General features: G+C 36.3%; 1 protein-coding gene across 1 annotated transcript in view; it reads right to left on the reverse strand.

Annotated features, from left to right (window-relative positions):
* Positions 1 to 18,727, reverse strand: part of LOC149528280 (butanoate--CoA ligase AAE1-like) — a 101,211-nt gene extending 82,484 nt beyond the window's left edge. Inside the window, exons 1-2 of the mRNA XM_089809247.1 lie at positions 17,780 to 18,727; positions 8,402 to 8,630 (exon numbers count right to left, since the gene is read on the reverse strand). Coding sequence (XP_089665373.1) covers positions 8,402 to 8,599 — 198 coding nt within the window. The 5' untranslated portion in view covers positions 8,600 to 8,630; positions 17,780 to 18,727. The remainder of the gene's footprint in view (positions 1 to 8,401; positions 8,631 to 17,779) is intronic.
* Between the last annotated feature and the right edge of the window lie 631 nt (positions 18,728 to 19,358).

Below are 19,358 nucleotides of genomic sequence, written 5' to 3' on the forward strand. Positions count from 1 at the left end.
CGTTCTAACAAACACATCTCTAATCACAAAAGATAACACCATCATCTCCATCTCTAAGTTTCCATGAGCACCTGCAACTGATCTATCCATGCCAACTCCAAATGCAACATTACAATATCATGAAGTATCCAACAAATGATCAAAGTACTCAAAACAAAGAAACTAAACTAAGATCAACAAGTCAAAGTTCCAACCATTGCCTCAAGAAGATAAACATGACAACATGATCTAAACAATCTCAACTAGAAAGATTACATGCTCCATTTAAACATATCATAACATGTTAAATGAAAATATAAACCACGCCCTTATCAAAGACTTCGTTGAGCCCTCAAGAAAAATCTTCAGTCACATGAAGATTAACATCTACAAACAGTACTTCAGCAAATGTGAAAAGACCTTTCTACAACATCAAACTCTTGCGCCTTCAACATCTACAATACAATACCAATGAAGATCAATACTTTGTCATTGCCAACGACTCCCACTAAACCGTGGTGTTGAGTTACACATGACATCTACGTCATTACCAACAACTCCCACTATACAGTGGTGTCAAGTCACACATGGCATCATGACAAACATCTTTCACATGAAGATTAAATTACTCTAACCAGTCATCATCAGATCACCGATTAGCCAAAGCAACATTACTTGCATCTTCATCATTATTCTGAGAAGACTTGGAATCAGAAGAATTTCTCCATTTTCTTCTTCTTCTTCTTCTCCTTGCAATCCTTTTGGATATGACCAACTTGTCTGCAGTTCCAACACTTCACTTTGGACTTCTTCCCATAACATTCAAGCTTTGTCTCCTTGCTTTTGTCCTTCACTCTACCTAGAACGATGAGAGCCTCCTTAGCCACCTTAGAAGATTTTCTCTGCATCACCTCTGATAGAAGTGCAACAACCACTTCATCCATTTTTAATTGGATGGTAGTACTTCCAATGGCCATCACAAGATGATCCCATGAATCAGGCAATGACCATAGCAGTAGAATGCAATGCTCTTCTTCACTAATAGATACACCAACAAATGTCAGTTGTGCAATCACCATATTGAATGCGTTTAAATGATCTGCCACAGTCGTTCCTTTGTCCATCTTCAAAGAGTACAACTTCTTTATTAGGAAGAGCTTGTTTACCAAGGATTTTTCGTGACAAATATCTCCCAACTTCTTCCACAAAGAATGTGCAGTTTTCTCCTCATGAACATTCAAGAGAACAAAACCCACAAAACATAGCCTTCCCTGTCCTTTGGCCTTTCGATCTGTTAAAATCCAATCTTCTTGCTTCATGCCTGAAGGCTTGTTACCAAACACAACAGCCCATAAATCACAATCAACCAATATGTCTTCAAATTTAAGTTTCCACAACTCAAAGTTTATGCCATTGAACTTTTCAATCTCTACCCTCCCTGTACCCGCCATCTCAATTACCAGATAACCACTTTTCAAACTCCCATTGGAAACAAATTGACACAAAAAACTACCCTACATGACAGGGATAACTTAGGCTCTAATACCACTTGTTAGAAAGCTACTTGCGGAAAACACCTTCCAAATACCAATTTACAAGGGAAATATAAAATATTGTAAATCTAACAAGATAAACACAGACCAAATTTAACATGGGAAACCCTTTCGGGAAAAACACACCACCCAAAAACCCCCGAAAAAATTTGTATTATAGTAAACAATTTACATACAACAAAACTTTGGTTTTTGGACAGGCTCATAGGCTCAAATTGCCTTTACAATCAATCTGACTTTCACAGCCACAACTTCTTCAGCCCAATGAATCCGCCCAACATTTATACACTTTGCAATTCGTTATGGAATCTGGTGAATTAACTATCAAGAACATAATGGTTGTAGTCCCAACGGTTACTCATCCATTCAACGATCACTCTTCCAATTGGCAATCCCTTCAACATCAAGTCACTCCCTTCAGCATCATGGCCGCAAACACTCCCTTCGGCCCTCGATCACTCATACCAACTTTGTTGTACCGCTTCAACCTCATACTGTCTTCAACATTGGGTGACTCACCATACGGTGTCTCAATAACTTCACCGTACCATTTCAGCCTTGTCTTCACCATCGAGTGACTCACTGTACAGTGTCTCAAGTATGGTGGGCACACCGTACAATGATCTCTCTGTACGGTGAGCACCATACGTGCTTCGACAAACCAACAAAGAAGGCATTGGGCAAACAGGTGAAAGGGTCTGAAGAATTACAACCTTTAGATTCCGAAGGAAAATTAGAAACCATAGCTGAAAAGATTTTGGATATACATGAAAAGTGGTTACATAATTGAAACATTGAGGAATATTTAATCCAATGGAAGAATTTTCCCATGAATGATGCTACATGCGAATGCAAACAAATACTCCAACATCCAGAATTACAATTGCTTGTGGGCAAGCAACATGAGGGAGGGGAGATTTCTAATGTCCCTCCAAAATCATTTCTAAAGCAATAAATAAAACATATATATGTTATAATAATTATTTTATATTAGTTTCAATTTCCAAAGCACTAATATAAATTAATTTATAATATAGACGGAGATAAAATAAATCATTAGTTTGGGTTAATAAGCATCTAATTAAAAATCTAGTTAATAAGCAATTCAAGGTGGTTCAAGGGTTCTCACCCAAATTCTCCAACTTAAAAATGATATAGACGATGAAGGGAGACATGGAAGGGAGAATGAATACAAAACTTATTGAATTGGAAAACATGGGGTGTTAGAATTAATCCTTTCATGAGTTCTATAGGACTAGCCTAGTTGAGAACAATGGGCAAAGACCTCTGTAGGAGATGATAAAGAAGTTATCTATCCATTATGAATATTATTCTAACGAATTTAGAGTCAATATCAACAGCTAGAATATCAATGGAAGAGTTACATGGCGAGACTAGAAACTAATAAACGGTGTGAGGGAATTCCATCACCATGGTGAAGAAGTTGTCATTTATACCTCTAGAAAGATAGACACTGTTCAAGAATGTTTGTTTTGAAGAAATCGAAACTTTTTTCCAATTCATGTGAATGACAAGTGAAAGTTAATAACTAGAACATTTTTAATCTATTCGCTTGACACGAATATTCATTCTTTGTGTAGATTGTATCATGTTGAGTATGGTTTGGTGGGGAATACCTAATAGATATCTTGTTGTCAACAACCCAAGTTGGGTTGACAAAGTTGTCAGCATTATTTTGTTAGATAGAAGAGATGTCTTCAGACTTGTTTGTATTGGTGGATAATCATTATAAAGTACAGTCCAAAACAATTAATGGTCTTTCCATGGTTGCTCTAAACCAAAAGAGTTCATGCAGAGAACGGGGGCTATAATATCATTGTTTCTTGTTTATAAACTTTAGGTACATATTTTCAAACCCATGATAAATACTTCTTAGTATTTTGTGTCATGACTCAATTGATAGAATAGATCAGTATTCAGAAGTTTTATTTCTGTCTGGAATAACTATTGAGTTTTACATTCAGAAATTGTAAGTGTGTTGGCATAAGTTCCATTAATGTACTCAGAAAATACTATTAGAAAGCCAGGCATTTTACATTTCCTACTCAGGTTAGGAACATGAAGTCAATCATTAACTAATTACATTGATGGAGTTCCTTCCAAAATCATATTTGACACCTCGAGCTTATCCCTTTCCACCTATCCCATGTGTATGGATGACACTTTCTATTTGGCCTCCCAAACCCACTCAGGATATATGTGTGTGTGTGTGTGTGTGTGTGTGTGCATGTGTGTGTGTATGTGGGGTAATAATATGTTTATAACTTCAGTAGTGCTATATTTATATCTGTTGTAATAATATGTTTATGTCTGCTCTAAATATATCCCAGTCTTCTGTGATATTATTTCTTGGTTTGCTGAAATAATATTCCTTGATCTATTTTTATATCCCTCATGGTGGACTTGTTACATACCCTGTTATGTTGATTTTGAAATTTTCATTTAACTGTTGATATTTCAAAATAATCTGAATTGGTTGGTTAAATCAGTTACTCATTTTGATTCTTATGAATGGGATTATTGGTTAATCGTTATGTTTCATACAAAATGGAAGATGTTTGTTAATTGCTATGCTATTACATGAAATGGAATTGGTCAGTTACTGTGGTTATTAGTTATATAACTAAATTTCATTTGAGTGATAAGGAAGTATGCTTTCACCGTGTTATTCTTCTTTCAAGAGTGCGGTGAAGGGAGGAAGCATCGACAAAGAGGGAATAGGGCATGAGGGCACCAACCTATTATCAAACTATCAGGTATGAGTCTAAACCACCATGGTCAAGGGAAAGAAGACTAGGGCAAACTAGACATGTTAAGTTTCCACCATGAGCTAACTAGGACATCAAATGCTCACACATGTTTTATTCACATAAACAAAAATGTTACCTTTTAAAATATAACTTGGAAATTCTACACCATGTGATGCCGGATGTGCTATGTCATAAATAATATCTATGGTACCTAGGTACATTTATACGTGCTTTACTGTGCATATATATGTGCGTGTTGTGTAAGTGTGCCTTGAAGTAGCACATATGTGCATATGTAGACTTCAAATGTGTATGTACATACAAGTGTACTTATACTTCAACATAATGCATATGCATATACATATGTATAAGAAAACACATACAAATATATATATATATATATATATATATATATATATATATATATATATATATATATATATATATATATATATATATATATATATATATATATATATATAGGTAATATGAGTATTATTCATAATAGTTGGATTGACCTTTGGCAATAACATTAAATTATCTCATTAAATCTAGTGGCCCCTTATAATTCTTTAATATTTTCGGCCTCTTATCATTCTTATTATTTGACCTTTGTATTTTATTCCAAGATTGTAACATAACTCTGCCACCTCCCAATCTCTCATGCACGTAACTTCTTCTTGGTTGGGCATAATTTCCCCACAACCGAACATTGTTCTATAAGTTGGCTAATGGCAGTCCCTCTTGAGGTTGCTCTCATTTTTCTCTTTGAAAGTTTCTACTATTCTATTCAAAGTTTTTATCAGAAGTTAATCACTGCCATAAGCACTGAGCAGCAGTCAAAAAGTCATACAATAAGGCTCGCAATTGAAGCTAAGAAAGACATCTCTTTCATACATCAGCCCAGCCCTGTCAGGTTGTAGTTGTTAACTCTTCCATGCCTTTACTATTGTACATTACTAGTCTAAACAGTTGCATCAAAGTCATTCTCATTTTGCTGGTCCAAACGGACAAGTATGATCATTAAGCAGCTCAAAACTCTAGGCATAATCATGATTGTCATAGGATGAGTCATCAGCTCAAGTGGATTATACTTCTCTACTTTTTATTTGTTCCCATTAAGCATCAATAAGAGACAAACCGTGTGCAATCGCAATCTACATGCTATAGCTGCACACTTCTATGTGCAGCTGAGAGAAAGGAATATTTCCTCCACCAGATGTGGAGCGGCTGAGGAGGTCATTGTTTTACATACTTGTATTAGTAAGGTTGCTCTTGAAGGAATTTGGGAAACTTTTGCATTCTACAACCAGCTTAGCATACATTGGTAATTACACCAAGAATCATCAAGGAAGGCCATGCAAGGCTGAGATGGGTGGTGTAACCCACATAAAATGGTCGTGCAAACATCTACAAATTATAAATAGTATGTATATCTGAATCAAAGCAGGAATTTATAGACTGAAAAAAAGAGAACTAGCTAGCTCATGGTGCAAAGATGGAGTATTATCTCATTTGTCAAGTCGAGCGGTGGGTGATCGAGCACACAGTGTCCAAATAAATCCCTAGCCAAGGTAGGTTTGATGGCGGATGCTGCTGCTATGATCACTAGAGGTCAGAATAACTGGCAGTCCGGTAGATAGGCTGCTAGGAAGGTTCCACGGTTTAGCTAACGGAGCAGTTGACACTAACACCAGAATGCTCAGGTGGTAGGACGAGATGGTGTTCTCATGCCTTATCCCATGTAGCGTAGAGTCATTCTCACCAAAGAGGGTGAGTGGGGGATACACTATGTCCATGGTTGGGTGGTTACGCCTCTAGCAATGCTTCTCCTCTCCACCAATGCCATGACTTGCACAAGACAGATTGGGTCTGCATTCTTAGCCTAACACAATTTCTAGCTAGTTATGTATTCAATTATGGTTGCTATTACATTAATTCCTTTCAGTAACATGAAGCATATTAGTTAGTTAATGATCTCTTTTTCTCTCTCGTGCAATTTAATTCCTTACTCTTTTATTGAATGAATGAAGTAAGTAAATCACCAATTGTTAGTTAAGACCCTTCATGTGGATCAGTTTATTCGTTATAACTGTTAATCCCATGCATGTGAATAAGTAGTTAGTTTGTTTTTTCAGTATAGAGAACCCAGGGTAGGAAAGATGGACGCTATAGGACTGCATAGTCACAACCCTATCAACATCCCACTCTTACCAAGGGACATACATTCTCTCAACTCAAGTGCTACTTAGCTTAAAGTAAATCACATGTCAAAGGCTGACTTTATTTAGTTCTAGGTCAGCCCTTCTTATTAGTTACAATCCTTTAATTTTGGTTGGCCTTTAATAGATTTATGGATGTTTACTATTCCTGTTTTGCTGATAAATGTATCTGTTCCTAGGTCAGCTCCTTAAATGGAGTGTTGGCATTGCATCCCTTGCCTGAGTTTGGTATAAAAAAGGACTGTGATTGATTTTAGATTGGTTAGCATGACAAATTATATTTATCTTTTAATCTGAGTTGGCCCTCCTCTCATTTAATAGGTCAGACTTCATAGTGCTGCAATCTGTCTCTTATAAAGTTCTAATCTCAGATGAGGGTATGAAATGTAGATTCTACAAATCTCTTCACTACGAGAATGAAACAACAATTTGCATTGGATAGTGCATGCATCAAACTAAAATTGAGTGCCCAAATAGACACACTTAGCAAGCATTATATCTCCTTGCACCATCATAAGCTCTCCACTAGAGAAAGCAACCTTCCAGATTCAAATATCCCTCCACTAAAATGTTTTTTCATGCTTTTTGTTTCAACTTCCTGTTTTCTATTGAAGGCTGTTTTTGGATGGTTAAATAGGTTGATTTTGTTAAGGTTTTACGAACTCAGTATCTTGAAAAAACACAGGTGATAAAAATGTTAAACAAAAATATTGGAAAGTTCAATGAGGAATTATTAATCCCTACTTCACCTGTAAGGAAAAAGTCCAATAGGTTACTGCATATTGTTCATAAAGTACCATAACAGTATTGACCAAGTTTCAAATTATAGTTGCTCATAATCTCTATGGAGATATGGAATGATTATGATGTAGTAAACATGGTATACAATTATGCATGATTAATGCTTAAGAGTTCAAAATGTGGTCCAAGAGTACGCTGCATGATACTTTCCAATTCTATCCACACACACACAAATGGCATCCAATGCTTCTCCAGACTACATTAAAGACAGCCAAAAATTTACAAGATTAAAGAACGATTTTAAATTTGAAAAAAAAACAATGAAATCTCAATTTGTTTTTCAAATCTCATGTGAAATCTCAATTCAGTCTAATGTAATGTATTAAGCTTCTACAATGTCTACGATGAATGCTTTATCAATAGCATAATCTGAATATTTGAATTTTGTCTTTATTTTAGAAATAATCCCTATTTTCCCCCACCGTTCCCTTAAAACTAGCCCAAAAGTACCCCTGTACTCAAAACATGTCCAGTTGTCCCATGATAAGCATCACCTTCAAAGGAAACATGATAGGCATTGCCTTCAAAGGCAACAGTTAGAGATTTTTAGGAGGTTTCTATTCCCCTGTTAATAAGGAATAAACAGAACAAACCACATGAATAATCATCAATATCAACATGACATAATCCAAAATCTGGAAAGTCATTAAAGATGATGACTAATCAACAAAAAACATTACATGAAGCAAATGAAAATGGGAAAAGCCTGAAGAAAAATATAGCCAAGGAAAAAAAGCATGGACTTGCACCAATCCCCTTCCCTGAACTCTTGGATTCCAAATGTGCATTCTATTATTGTAAGGACTGATTCAGAATACCTATGTGAATGAGCTTGGAATGGGTTTTTTGTAGCCTAATTAATTGGAAGTGATTTCTTGAGGGCAGCCAAACATTATGATACATCATTTTCAAAGAATCAAGGAGACATGGAAGATGAATTCTTTAAATGAATCAGCCAGCAAAGTCAAGTAAAATTCCCTTGCATATTTGAGGAATCAATTCCCCCATTTTCCAAAATAATTGAAATCGTTATCTTTACAAGGCTTAGTGATATTTGTTTAAAAGAGTTACTTACAACATCCCCGTGTGAAATATTAAGTGAAGAGATTGCAGAAGCAATCCTAATGCAACGGTCAAGAGTCTCTGCCCAAGTAAACCGCACAGAGCCATATACAACAGAAGTGTGCTCTCGGTACACATTGCCAGCTCGCTTCAGAAAGATTATAGGCGATAGAGGTGTGTAATTGGCAGGGCAGCGATTAAGCTTGTCCATTTCCACAAATTTTCTGCTTATAGACTGCACCCTGTAAAAGCATGAAGAAATCAATGAAATGACAAATTACTGCAGAGCAGAAAAGTAGGAAACAAAGCAGTAACTAGAGTAAGCCAGAATCAAGAAGCTCGTAGAAGTCCAAATACCTCCTATTGCATATCACAGATAAACAGTAAACATAAAACTATTACATGAAAAATCACATCTATATTTTCAGTATTGAATGTGACTGAGTCATTGCACAAACTTGTTACAAAATATCTACCATTCAGAATATCAAAAATAAGCTTTTTCCTAATGACTTTATAAAGTTCTCAGGGTTAGGTGGATGGACTCCAAAAGAATGTTTTTGTACAATATATACTAAGGGAGCAAAAGGAAATGCCGTCTAATGTGCAGACCCTCTCCAAAGCCTGTCCCCATGTCTCTGTCTCCCCCCGTCAAGAAACTATGTGGAACTATGGACTTCTTATGCAAACCAAGCCAAATCATTCTTTTCAAGATGAAAGCTACAACTGTTTTGTGTTTCAAAGTTGTATCCAGTAATTGTACTAGCTAATTAATGTTTTGTTCAATTCGTCAACACAAAGGTAAAATAAAATGCTTCAAGAGCAAAGAATAAACAAACAATAAAACAGATACATTTTTTATTGCTTTAAGCATCAACAGGACCTATTGGACGTCTCATAATCCATGAAGACTAACACAACACTTTTACACTTCTCTTTACCTTTATAAGATACAACAAAATCATTAAGATATTAATGTTACAACATTAAGTATAAGACCTCACACTCTCTGAGCTTCAGGACATCAACCTTGAGGTCAAGGATAAACACTTGATAGTTAATAAACAAGAAAACAGTGGTCATTTTAGATAAAAATCAAAATAGTTAAATACCTCATTGCCAAAATATTTGCAATGGTTGTTGGGATAAGGTGACTCAACCTTGGGATGTTTTATTAGTTTTTTATTTATGCATTTTTTGGAAAGATGTTGAATGAGACCAAGTCTTCTACAAGGATAGACTTGGAACAAAAAAAAAGAAATTCTATCTTTTTGGCATTTTCTCTTGGATTTGTTTTTTATGCAAGAGTGATGCACAAAAGAAGGTTTTAAAATAAGTTGTAAATACATTGAAAGTAAATGCTTTAGAAACTTCCTCTTTTTTCCATGAAAACCCTATAAATACAATGTGTTGCTGAAGAGAAGTGTGAGAGAAGTATTTTAAATAGCATTGTTATGCAATTAGAACTATTCTAGATATCATAGTTGATTACCCTTGGAGAGATTTGGCTCTTGAAATTGTATTGCAACTGTTTTGTTGCTATAATACAATTGGATCTAGCTTTGGAGTGGTGGGTTTTTTACCGAAAGGGTTTTCCCACGTATAACTAGTTTTTTTTTTTTTTTTTTGTTTAAATCTAATTTCTGTATGTGTTTATCTAGTTTGTAATGGCTCAATGATTTGTGAGAAGTTTCAGCATCATCTCTCCTGATAGATTTAGCATTTGAAAGCATTATCCCCCACTTTGGCTTCCTATCAATCGGTATCAAAGCCTGGCCAACTTCGTTATTGTTGTTCGATAGAAGGGTTTTTTGTGTCGATCTAGTTTTAGTGAGAGTTTTGCAAAGGAATATTTTATAATTTTGTAGGTTAGATATGGCAAGCACATCCAGCAAAGTAGAGATGGACAAATTTAATGGCAGCAATTTTGAGTTGTGGAAACTCAAAATAGAGGACATGCTTGTAGATATCGATCTATAGGTTGTGGTTTCTTCAACGAAACCTCAAGCTAAATCACAAGATATTGGGCTAAGATGGATCGAAAAGTCGAAGCTTTGATAAAACTTTGTTTGGTTGATTCAATGCTCCTGAATGTCCATGAAGAGAAGACTGTAGTTGATCTTTGGAAGAAGCTTGGCAATATTTATTAGGGGAAATCCTTGGTAAATAAGTTATTCCTAAAAGACATTGTATTCTTTAAGGATGGAAGAAGGAGGTTATGTTGTTGATCACTTGAACGCATCCAATGTGCTAGTTTGTCAATTCAATTTCATTGGTGATAAGATTGATGATTAAGATAAATGTATACTTTTATTATGTGCTTTGTTAGAGTCATGGGATTAATTACCTTGTTATGGCCATTGGAAGCACACGACCACTTTCAAATTGGAGGATGTGGTTGATTTGCTGCTATCTAAAGAGATGCGAAGAAATTTTTTTGAGATGGTGAAGGAGGCCCTAGTTGCTTGTGGTAAAAGAGATATGAAAGAAGAAGGACAAGAAGGGCAAATACAAGTCTTCTAGGAAGTCTAAGTCTCCTCGTACGAAGTCCAAGACAAAATGTTTGAAATGCAGAAAACCTGGTCATCTTCAAAAAGAGTGCAAAAAGGAAAAGAAAAGAAAGGTAAAAAGGATTTCTCTATTTCCGACTTTGAAAAATCCTCTCAAGATGGTGTGGATGCTCTTGTCATAGTCTTGGCAACACATGCATCAAAAGATGTGTTGTTAATAGATTCAAGTGTTGCTTTCCACATGACATCTCACAAAGATTGGTTTTCAAAGTATGAAGAGCTTGATGGTGGGAAGGTGAATCTAGGTGATAACTCCCACCTCAATATTGTTGGTCATTATAAAGTCAAGATCATATTCTCTGATGGTAGAGTGAAGGGGATTGATGGTCTATTGCATATCCTTGGTTTGGCACAAAACCTACTTTTAGTCAACAAGCTTGGTGGTGTGCGTGTGTAGGTTGTTTTTTCAAGTGGTGGATGCAAGATGACAAGGGGCTCTATGGTGCTTGCTAAGGGTGTTAGGGTTGGCACCTTGTACAGGCTAGATCTATGCACAATTCAATGCAATTATGCTTCTATGGAGTCAAAGAAAGGGGCTTTGGATTCTTCATCCTCACCAATAGATCAAGAAAAGAAGAAGATTGTTGTTTCTACATCTAAAGGTCATTCATTCTAGGTACCTAAGGGTGCAGATGCTTTGGAAATGAAGCTCCTTGCTACAAAGACAATGTTATGGCACCAAAAACTTGGTCACATTGGTGAGAAGTGTCTTAGAGCCCTTAAAAATAAGAGTCTTGATGATTCTAATCTGGAGTTTGACTTCTATGAACATTGAATTTATGGTAAACAACACCATGTTTCTTTTTATAGAAGTTCTCATAAGTCTTCTGGGGTTTTGGATTGTACTCATTCAAATGTATTTGGTCCAATTATTGTTCCTTTAATATCTAGATCTGTGTACTTTGTCTCTTTTGTAGATGATTATAGTAGGAAGGCCTCTATGTATTTCCTTAGATGTAAATCTCAAGTTTTTATTTGGTTTAAGGAATTTAAATCCTTAGTTGAAAATTGAATCAATAGAAAAATTAAGTGATTGGGGACTAACAATGGCAATAAATTTTGTATAGCATAATTTGATAGGTTCTGTAAGGATCATGGAATTGAGAGAAATAAGATAACTCCATACACCCCACAACAAAATGGAGTTGCAAAAAGGGTGAATCGAACATTGATGGATAGGGCTAGGAGTATGTTGAGAGATGTTGGGCTTGAACAAGAGTTTTGGGCTGAAGCTATAGCCACTGCATGTTATTTAATTAACAGATCTCCTACTTCAGTACTTGTTGAGAAGACACCCATGGAGGTGTGGTCTGCCAAGAAGCCCTCATTGAGACATCTCAAAGTCTTTGGTTGTGAGGCATGTGCTCATGTGCCAAGTGAGAAAAGATCAAAATTAGAGAACAATGCAGTTAAGTGTATCTTCATTGGCTATTGATGCAGATCAATCAAGGCTTTTCAATCTTTTATGACAAAGCTTGTCATATGCACAAAATGATGTGTTAATCCACAATGTTCACAAATACAAATGGCTCAGATGAGTCAAACTATGAACTCGACCTTCCCAATGGCCCACAATGGTTCTAAGGGCTTCTAATTACCCAATCCAACCAAAATAGACAACTTGCAAAGGTTCAAGTATCTATCTCATTTGCAAACCCAAACTGCAGTCCTAATAGGCCTAATTCCCTATTAGGTCACCAGTGACTGATTTTCACATTTTTCTCAAAAACTTTCGAAAAGACTCTTAAAACAAATTGCACATCCTGACACCAATTCAGACATATCAAAAACTCAACATATATTGTTTTGGATCAACTCATCAATTTGACCAACTGTGACAGTTTTGAGGCCTAATTACCCCACTTTTACAAAACAGCCATAATAAATACTTAACCCCTGGCCTTGGCTCTTTCAACAGAGTTGTAAAATGACTCCAATATATCTGGTTCTATTGGCTCTCCACATGCAAAAGCCCCAAATCGCTCTTTAAAAACCCTCAAAAACTAGGGCCTAATCAATGTAAGCCTTCCAAATCCAATCTCAACCAAACAAAGGTTGATTCACCATCTCCCCAAAATATACTAATTGATTGAATCATAAAAAGTTGCCCTCATTATGGCAGATTGCCTACTGCAATACCATAGATGTGAATTTAGTGCTCTTTCAACCAAGTATATGTGGTGATCACCAACTCTCAATTACTTCTCCGCAAATACTGGTTAGTTTCGTATATCACAAGTTATTTCACGGTCATTCCATAAGCAACAGATCGTTGCATTAATAGAATGATCATTGCCGTTGAAGTGTATAATCCTGATATTCAGACCATCCAAATACCAATCTGAATCAATGTGCTTATTCAATCATGCATATACACAAGGGAAATTGCAAAGATTGTTTTTTATTCAATAACAGTCCATATGAATGTTGTTACAACCGTACTACCCTACCTCCCCATGCCTTGACCAGGCTATATAAGATGCATCTCAATTGATTCAACTGATTCCAATCAGTCACAAGTAATTACAAATCCATTTAAGCCCTTAAACATAATTTCCATCCTAAATGGCACAGTTAGTTAGGATTCAAAAATTTGAACTTCTAACTTCTTTTAAATGAACTCCTTGGAATCAATAACTTTGGAATTGGTCATCTTGTGACCTTATTACATCATCAAACTTCCTAGACTCCTAATTGGACCTTTTGTGAATCATTTTTCCATGATTCACTATTTTGGTCCTAGGGTCCTTATCAGGACCCTTGGGACATTTTGCCATTACATCCAATTGATTACTACCAAAGGCCATTGTAGGCATTAAAACATCATAGTTCAACCTATGGGCTCCTTTGTGGTCTTCTTTATGCCTTGTATCCATTTTGGTATGGATTCCTTGGTTAGGTTCTCATGCACTAGCTATGGTGTCGGTGTGAAAGGTTACAAGCTTTGGGATCCAAATGCAGAGAAGGTCCTCTATAGTAGAAATGTGATATTTCAAGAGCTGAAACCTTCCACAATTGATTTGCAGCCAGAGAAGGAAGAGAAACAGAAAAGGGAAGTGATACATATTCCTTGTACCCCTAAGGAAGAAGAACTACAAGCTCCTAATGGACCTGATAATGAGGAGAGGTCAAACAGCTTTGAAAATCCTAAAGATGAGCAAGAACCTTATCCTCAAACTTTGAGGTCTACTCGTGATAGGAAAGGATCTAATAGGTATGGTTATTCATCTGAAAGGTTTGGATATTCTTTGTTGGATTCCAGTGGTATATTTGCTTTGATTTCTAACATTGATGAACTTAGGACTGTTAGCAAGGCTATGGGTATGAATGATGTGGATTCCTGTATGGAATCCATGAATGAAGAGATGACAGCATTGGAGAATACTATGTGGGATCCAAGACCTTTGTGTAAAGGACGAAAACCTATTGGATGTACATGGGTGTTCAAGAAGAAATTGGGTCCAGATGGCAATGTTGAAAAGTAAAGGCATGGTTGGGCGCGAAGGGGTAAGGAATTGATTATGGTGAGATATTCTCTCCTATAGTGAATATGACATCCATTCAATTCTTGTTATCACTTGCAGCAGTTTGTGATTTTGAAGTTGAGTAAAGGGGTGTTAAGACAGCATTAATTCATGGTGATTTGAAGAAGGAAATTTATATGTCACAACTAGAGCATTTTGTTGAGAAAGGTAAAGAAAAATTTGTTTGTAAGTTGAAGAAATCTCTATATGGTCTGAAGCAGCCTCCTAGAATATGGTATCAAAAGTTTGACACCTATGTGTTGTCCTTCGGATTTTTAAGATCTAAATCTGACCATTGTGTATATTATAAATATTAAAAATGGTCACATTCTTATCATAGTCTTGCATGTCGATGATATGTTGTTTATTGGATGTGGTAATAGAATTATTTCAGATTTGAAGTCTCAGTTAACCTAATACTTTGAAATAAAAGATCTAGGTGCGGCTAGATATATTCTTGGGATTGAGATCATTAGGGATAGAACTAGAAGAAAGTTTTGGATGAGTCAGAGGAAGCATGTTAACCTCATGTTGAAGAAATTCAGCATGACAACTTGTGGGCTATTAGTTGTTCCAATGATACAAGGAATGAAGCTTCCTAAGGAGGATTGTCCAAAATCTCCTACTAAGATAAGGACATGTCTAGAGCACTTTATGTGAGTGTTTTTGACAACTTGATATATAATATGGTTTGTACGAGGCCAGACACTAGCCAAGCAATGGGAATCCTTAGTCGATATATGGCTAATCCTGGAAGGGTGCATTGGGATGCAATTAAGAGGGTGTTCAGGTATTTGAAAGGCACATCTAAGTATTGTTTATGTTTACATGGTAATCCTACTAGATCTCAACGCTCCTTGAATATGTGGATTCAGATTGGGGAGGTGTCGTTAACAGAAGAAGATCCACCAATGGATATATTTTCATGATTATTGGTGGTGCAATTAGTTGGATGAGTAAGCGACAGGTTGTTGCTGGCTTGTCCACTACGGAAGAAGAGTATATGGCAGCCACTTTTGCTTTTAAAGAGGCCATTTGGCTTAACAGATTGTGTTCCGATATTGGTCTTGATGTTGGACAGATTACTATCTATTGTGACAGCCAGAGTGTTATCTTTTTTGCAAAGAATGCTACCTTACATGTCAAAACAAAGAATATTGACATACAATATCATTTTTTTCGTGATATAATGGAAGATGGAAAGGTGAAATTGAAAAAGGTTACTACTTTGGAGAATGTCGCAGATGCATTGACAAAGCCAATGAGAATTGAGGAGGACACATGGTGTGTTCTACGGGTCTTGGGGTCTAAGTTGTGATACAAGGACTCCTATAAGGTCTTTGTCAAATGGGAGATTGTTGGGATAAAGTGACTCAATCTTAGGATGCTTTATTGGTTTTTTATTTATGCATTTTTGGAAAGATATTAAATGAGACCAAATCTTCCACAAGGATAGACTTGAAGCAAAAATCAGAAAGTCCATCTTTTTGGCCTTTTCTCTTAGAATTGGTTTTTATGTAGAGCTGTGCACAAAGAAAATTTCTAAAATAAGTTGTAAATATGTTGAATGTACACGCTCTAAAAACCATTTCCTTTTGCATGAAACTCTATAAATACAATGTGTTTTTGAAGAAAAGTGTGAAAGAGAGAAGTATTTTGAAGAGCATTGTTCTGCTGGCGGAATTATTCTAGATATTACAACTGATTATCCTTGGAGAACTTTGGCTCTTGAAATTATATTGTAATTGTTTTGTTGCTGATAATACAATTGAGTCTGGCTTTGGAGTGGTGAGCTTTTTCCGAAAAAGGTTTTCCCACATATATCCTGTGTTATGTGTTTATCTAATTTGTAATAGCTCAAGGATTTGCGAGAAATTTCAGCATCATCTCTCCTAATAGATCTAGTGTCTGAAAGTGTTATTCTGCAGTTTGACTTCCTTTCAATGGCCACTTTGTTTGAAAATCATCATAAACAATACAGATAAGCATGAATTTTCTTAAAATAAAAAATATGTGAAGCCTGCTGAAGGATGAGTATTTGTGATCATTTTCTGTCAGAGACCTCCAATGGTGAAGTTGTCCACCAAATAAAAGAATTAACACCGACAAACTTCAAATTTATCAGAAGTGTTTGAAGATATAACAAAATATTTCAAATTGGACGCAAAGTATAATAGGTTTGAAAATGCATAAAAAAAGCCCTTGAAAGAATCGCAAGATTTGATCAAACACTTTAAATTCCTCAGCGCAGTTTGCATGGAAAAAGTTAAGCTGTAACAATTCACACATGCATAGTGCCGATGGTTAAGTTCTGAAATTTCTTCAAATTCGTAATTCTGTTCATAATGACCAAACATTTAATCCATATTTAAAAATCTAGAAAACAAAAGTAGAGTTTTTAATAACTTATATGAAAAAAAGTTAAATTCAGGCCCATTCAAAACGTCAAAGGTAAATTTAACATTAATTTAATTGAAGAACTCCTCAAACTGGATTAATCTGTTTTCAAATGTAAAAATCAAAAGCGCAAAAAAGCTAATGAACTATATTTAACATTGCATCACCTGAAAATCCTTAAGTTCGGCAGAGCTCTAAAGATGTTGAATTAATGAAACCAGCATCAATTCAGATCAATGAACTTCAAAGAGGGAAAAAAAAAAAATCAAGGATGACAAATCCTTAATAACAAAAATCAAACACAATGTAATTATTATTGATTATTTAAATTGACATTAAATTCTGATAAAAGCTTAAACCTGAACAAGAAGCTGACAATCAGAGCCCGCATAAAACAAAATTGACATCAATTCCACTTCACAGCCCTCAAATTTCATATAAAGCAGAATAAACGTCAAATTAGCCTGGAAAAACGCATTACTCAAACTATCACCAATATTTAATTAACAAGTTCCAGATTCGATGAAATACTCGAAAATTGATGAACTGACATGCGGAAAATGCTACTTAAGAAATTGTCAAAAACCTAAATTCAAGCCTGTGCAAACGGTAACTTGTATAACTTCGGTAGATTTCTCAAAATTTATCAGGAAAAAACGGCAATCTGAAGCTAGTTTCACAAAAATTGTCGACTTCTTTCTTACAATATGTCGAAAATGCTCAAAATTTCTGCTTGACCAAACTGCATTGATTAAGAACCTGGATTGATGATTGTACAGTCCTTAGTCCTAGCGAATCTATCTTATCGCATTCATTACTAATGTCTGTGATTGCCTAGTCAACTTGCTGCTTTGTGAAATTGCGCTGAATGAAAAAACAAAGCTTGAGACAGTCCCTTACCTGATTGAATATCTAATCACGATCGTTTTTGACGCATCCGTTGTTCTCGTCCACTTTCTAAGTTCAGTGATTGATTTATGATAAATTGCTACCAGATAGGAATGAACAAATGTTAGCGTAACATAATTTTATAGGGACCATGTCAACGACTTTATGATTCGAGGCTCCTTATGCGGGGGTTCTTTTATGTCAACGTCTACGTATGCTAGATAAATTCATCCACTTATAAGCTGACAATTGAACACATAAGTTCATGAACGCAACAAAAGAACCGACTGTTAAAACGGACATTTGAGCGAATAAGACATTTACAAAGCAGACGATGGAGGTTGCTGCGTAGGATAAGGGGAAGGCAATTTATGGAAAAGCTTAGCGTACGCGGGTTTAGGAGTGGGTGAAGCTCGAGGGTCCCACGGGCCACACTCCATCCTGGAAGCTTTCAATGAAATTTCATAGGGGCCAGAACAACTTCGTTGCCTCCTTCCAAAAAGACAGACGACATTAGCGAGAAATTAGAATTGCCTAATCCGGACTGGACGTCTCGTTCACTTTTTGTCTGCCGGAGAGTATTTTATGATAAGTCTCTACACAAACTGTATATCCTAGAGCGAAGCCGGACAAACCGTGATCAAGGGCGGGAGTTGGAAGTTGACCGGATCGGCGCGTAGAGAAAGGTAACCTCGGCCCCCAAATAACCAGACCAGATCGTCCACTCAAGGCCGGCGTTGGCTCTGGGCTCCACTTCTCCAGGGCAGCAAAGATAGGGCATTAGGCAGGTAACGGCACAGTGGGCCCAGGACATCACACCGGAGCATCATAGTGGGACCAAGGCAGCAGACACAATACCAGACAGGGCTCAGATCTCAGACAAGCTCGTTTTCAAGGACAAAACGACGACTAGGCCCAGCGCACAGCAAAAATAGTGGTAGGCCTTTAAGCCAGGGGTTTCAAGGTGCACTTTCCAATTTTTTTGTTTTATATATTTGCTCTTGTTAGTTTTTGTTTCATCATTCTTTCCTTTGATCAATGGAAAAACAAATTGTGGATACACAAACAATAGGAAAACAAACGGTGGATATGCAAGCTATGGGAAAACAAACCATCTCATTGGTCAAAAATGGTCAAGAAATTTTGGTGCACTTTGAAAGTAACCATTTAGGTCAAGTCAAAATGGCATCACTCGGCAAGACAGGGAAATATATTTGGGTCAACGTTAAACAATTCAAGGGCATTTTAAAATGTAGACTTGCTCGGTTGAAAGGGTCACATGAAAAGCAGAAACACAGGCAGAGATTGCGTAAATCAGAGAAGAAACAGAAAGATGTTGTCAAAATGTGCCCTCCTCCACACTTAGATGGTGACAATCATTAGTGTAGTAGCAGCAACTTTGTTGATTCTATCAATTACAGCCCTACCTCCACACCTCCCGCTTGGTGCCCAGATCTTTATGTGCAAGAACTTTTGAGGGCCAAGAGGAGGTTGGAACTCCTAGAGGCTAAGGAACAAGTAAGTTACCATAATATGCAGGTGTTAATTGCAGCAAATAAAACTCTTGCAGACAATAACAACATTTTAAAAG

This window comes from Cupressus sempervirens, chromosome 11, assembly GCF_028749045.1.
Source record: "Cupressus sempervirens isolate cs-2001-9-10 chromosome 11, ASM2874904v1, whole genome shotgun sequence".
Classification (NCBI taxonomy): domain Eukaryota; kingdom Viridiplantae; phylum Streptophyta; class Pinopsida; order Cupressales; family Cupressaceae; genus Cupressus; species Cupressus sempervirens.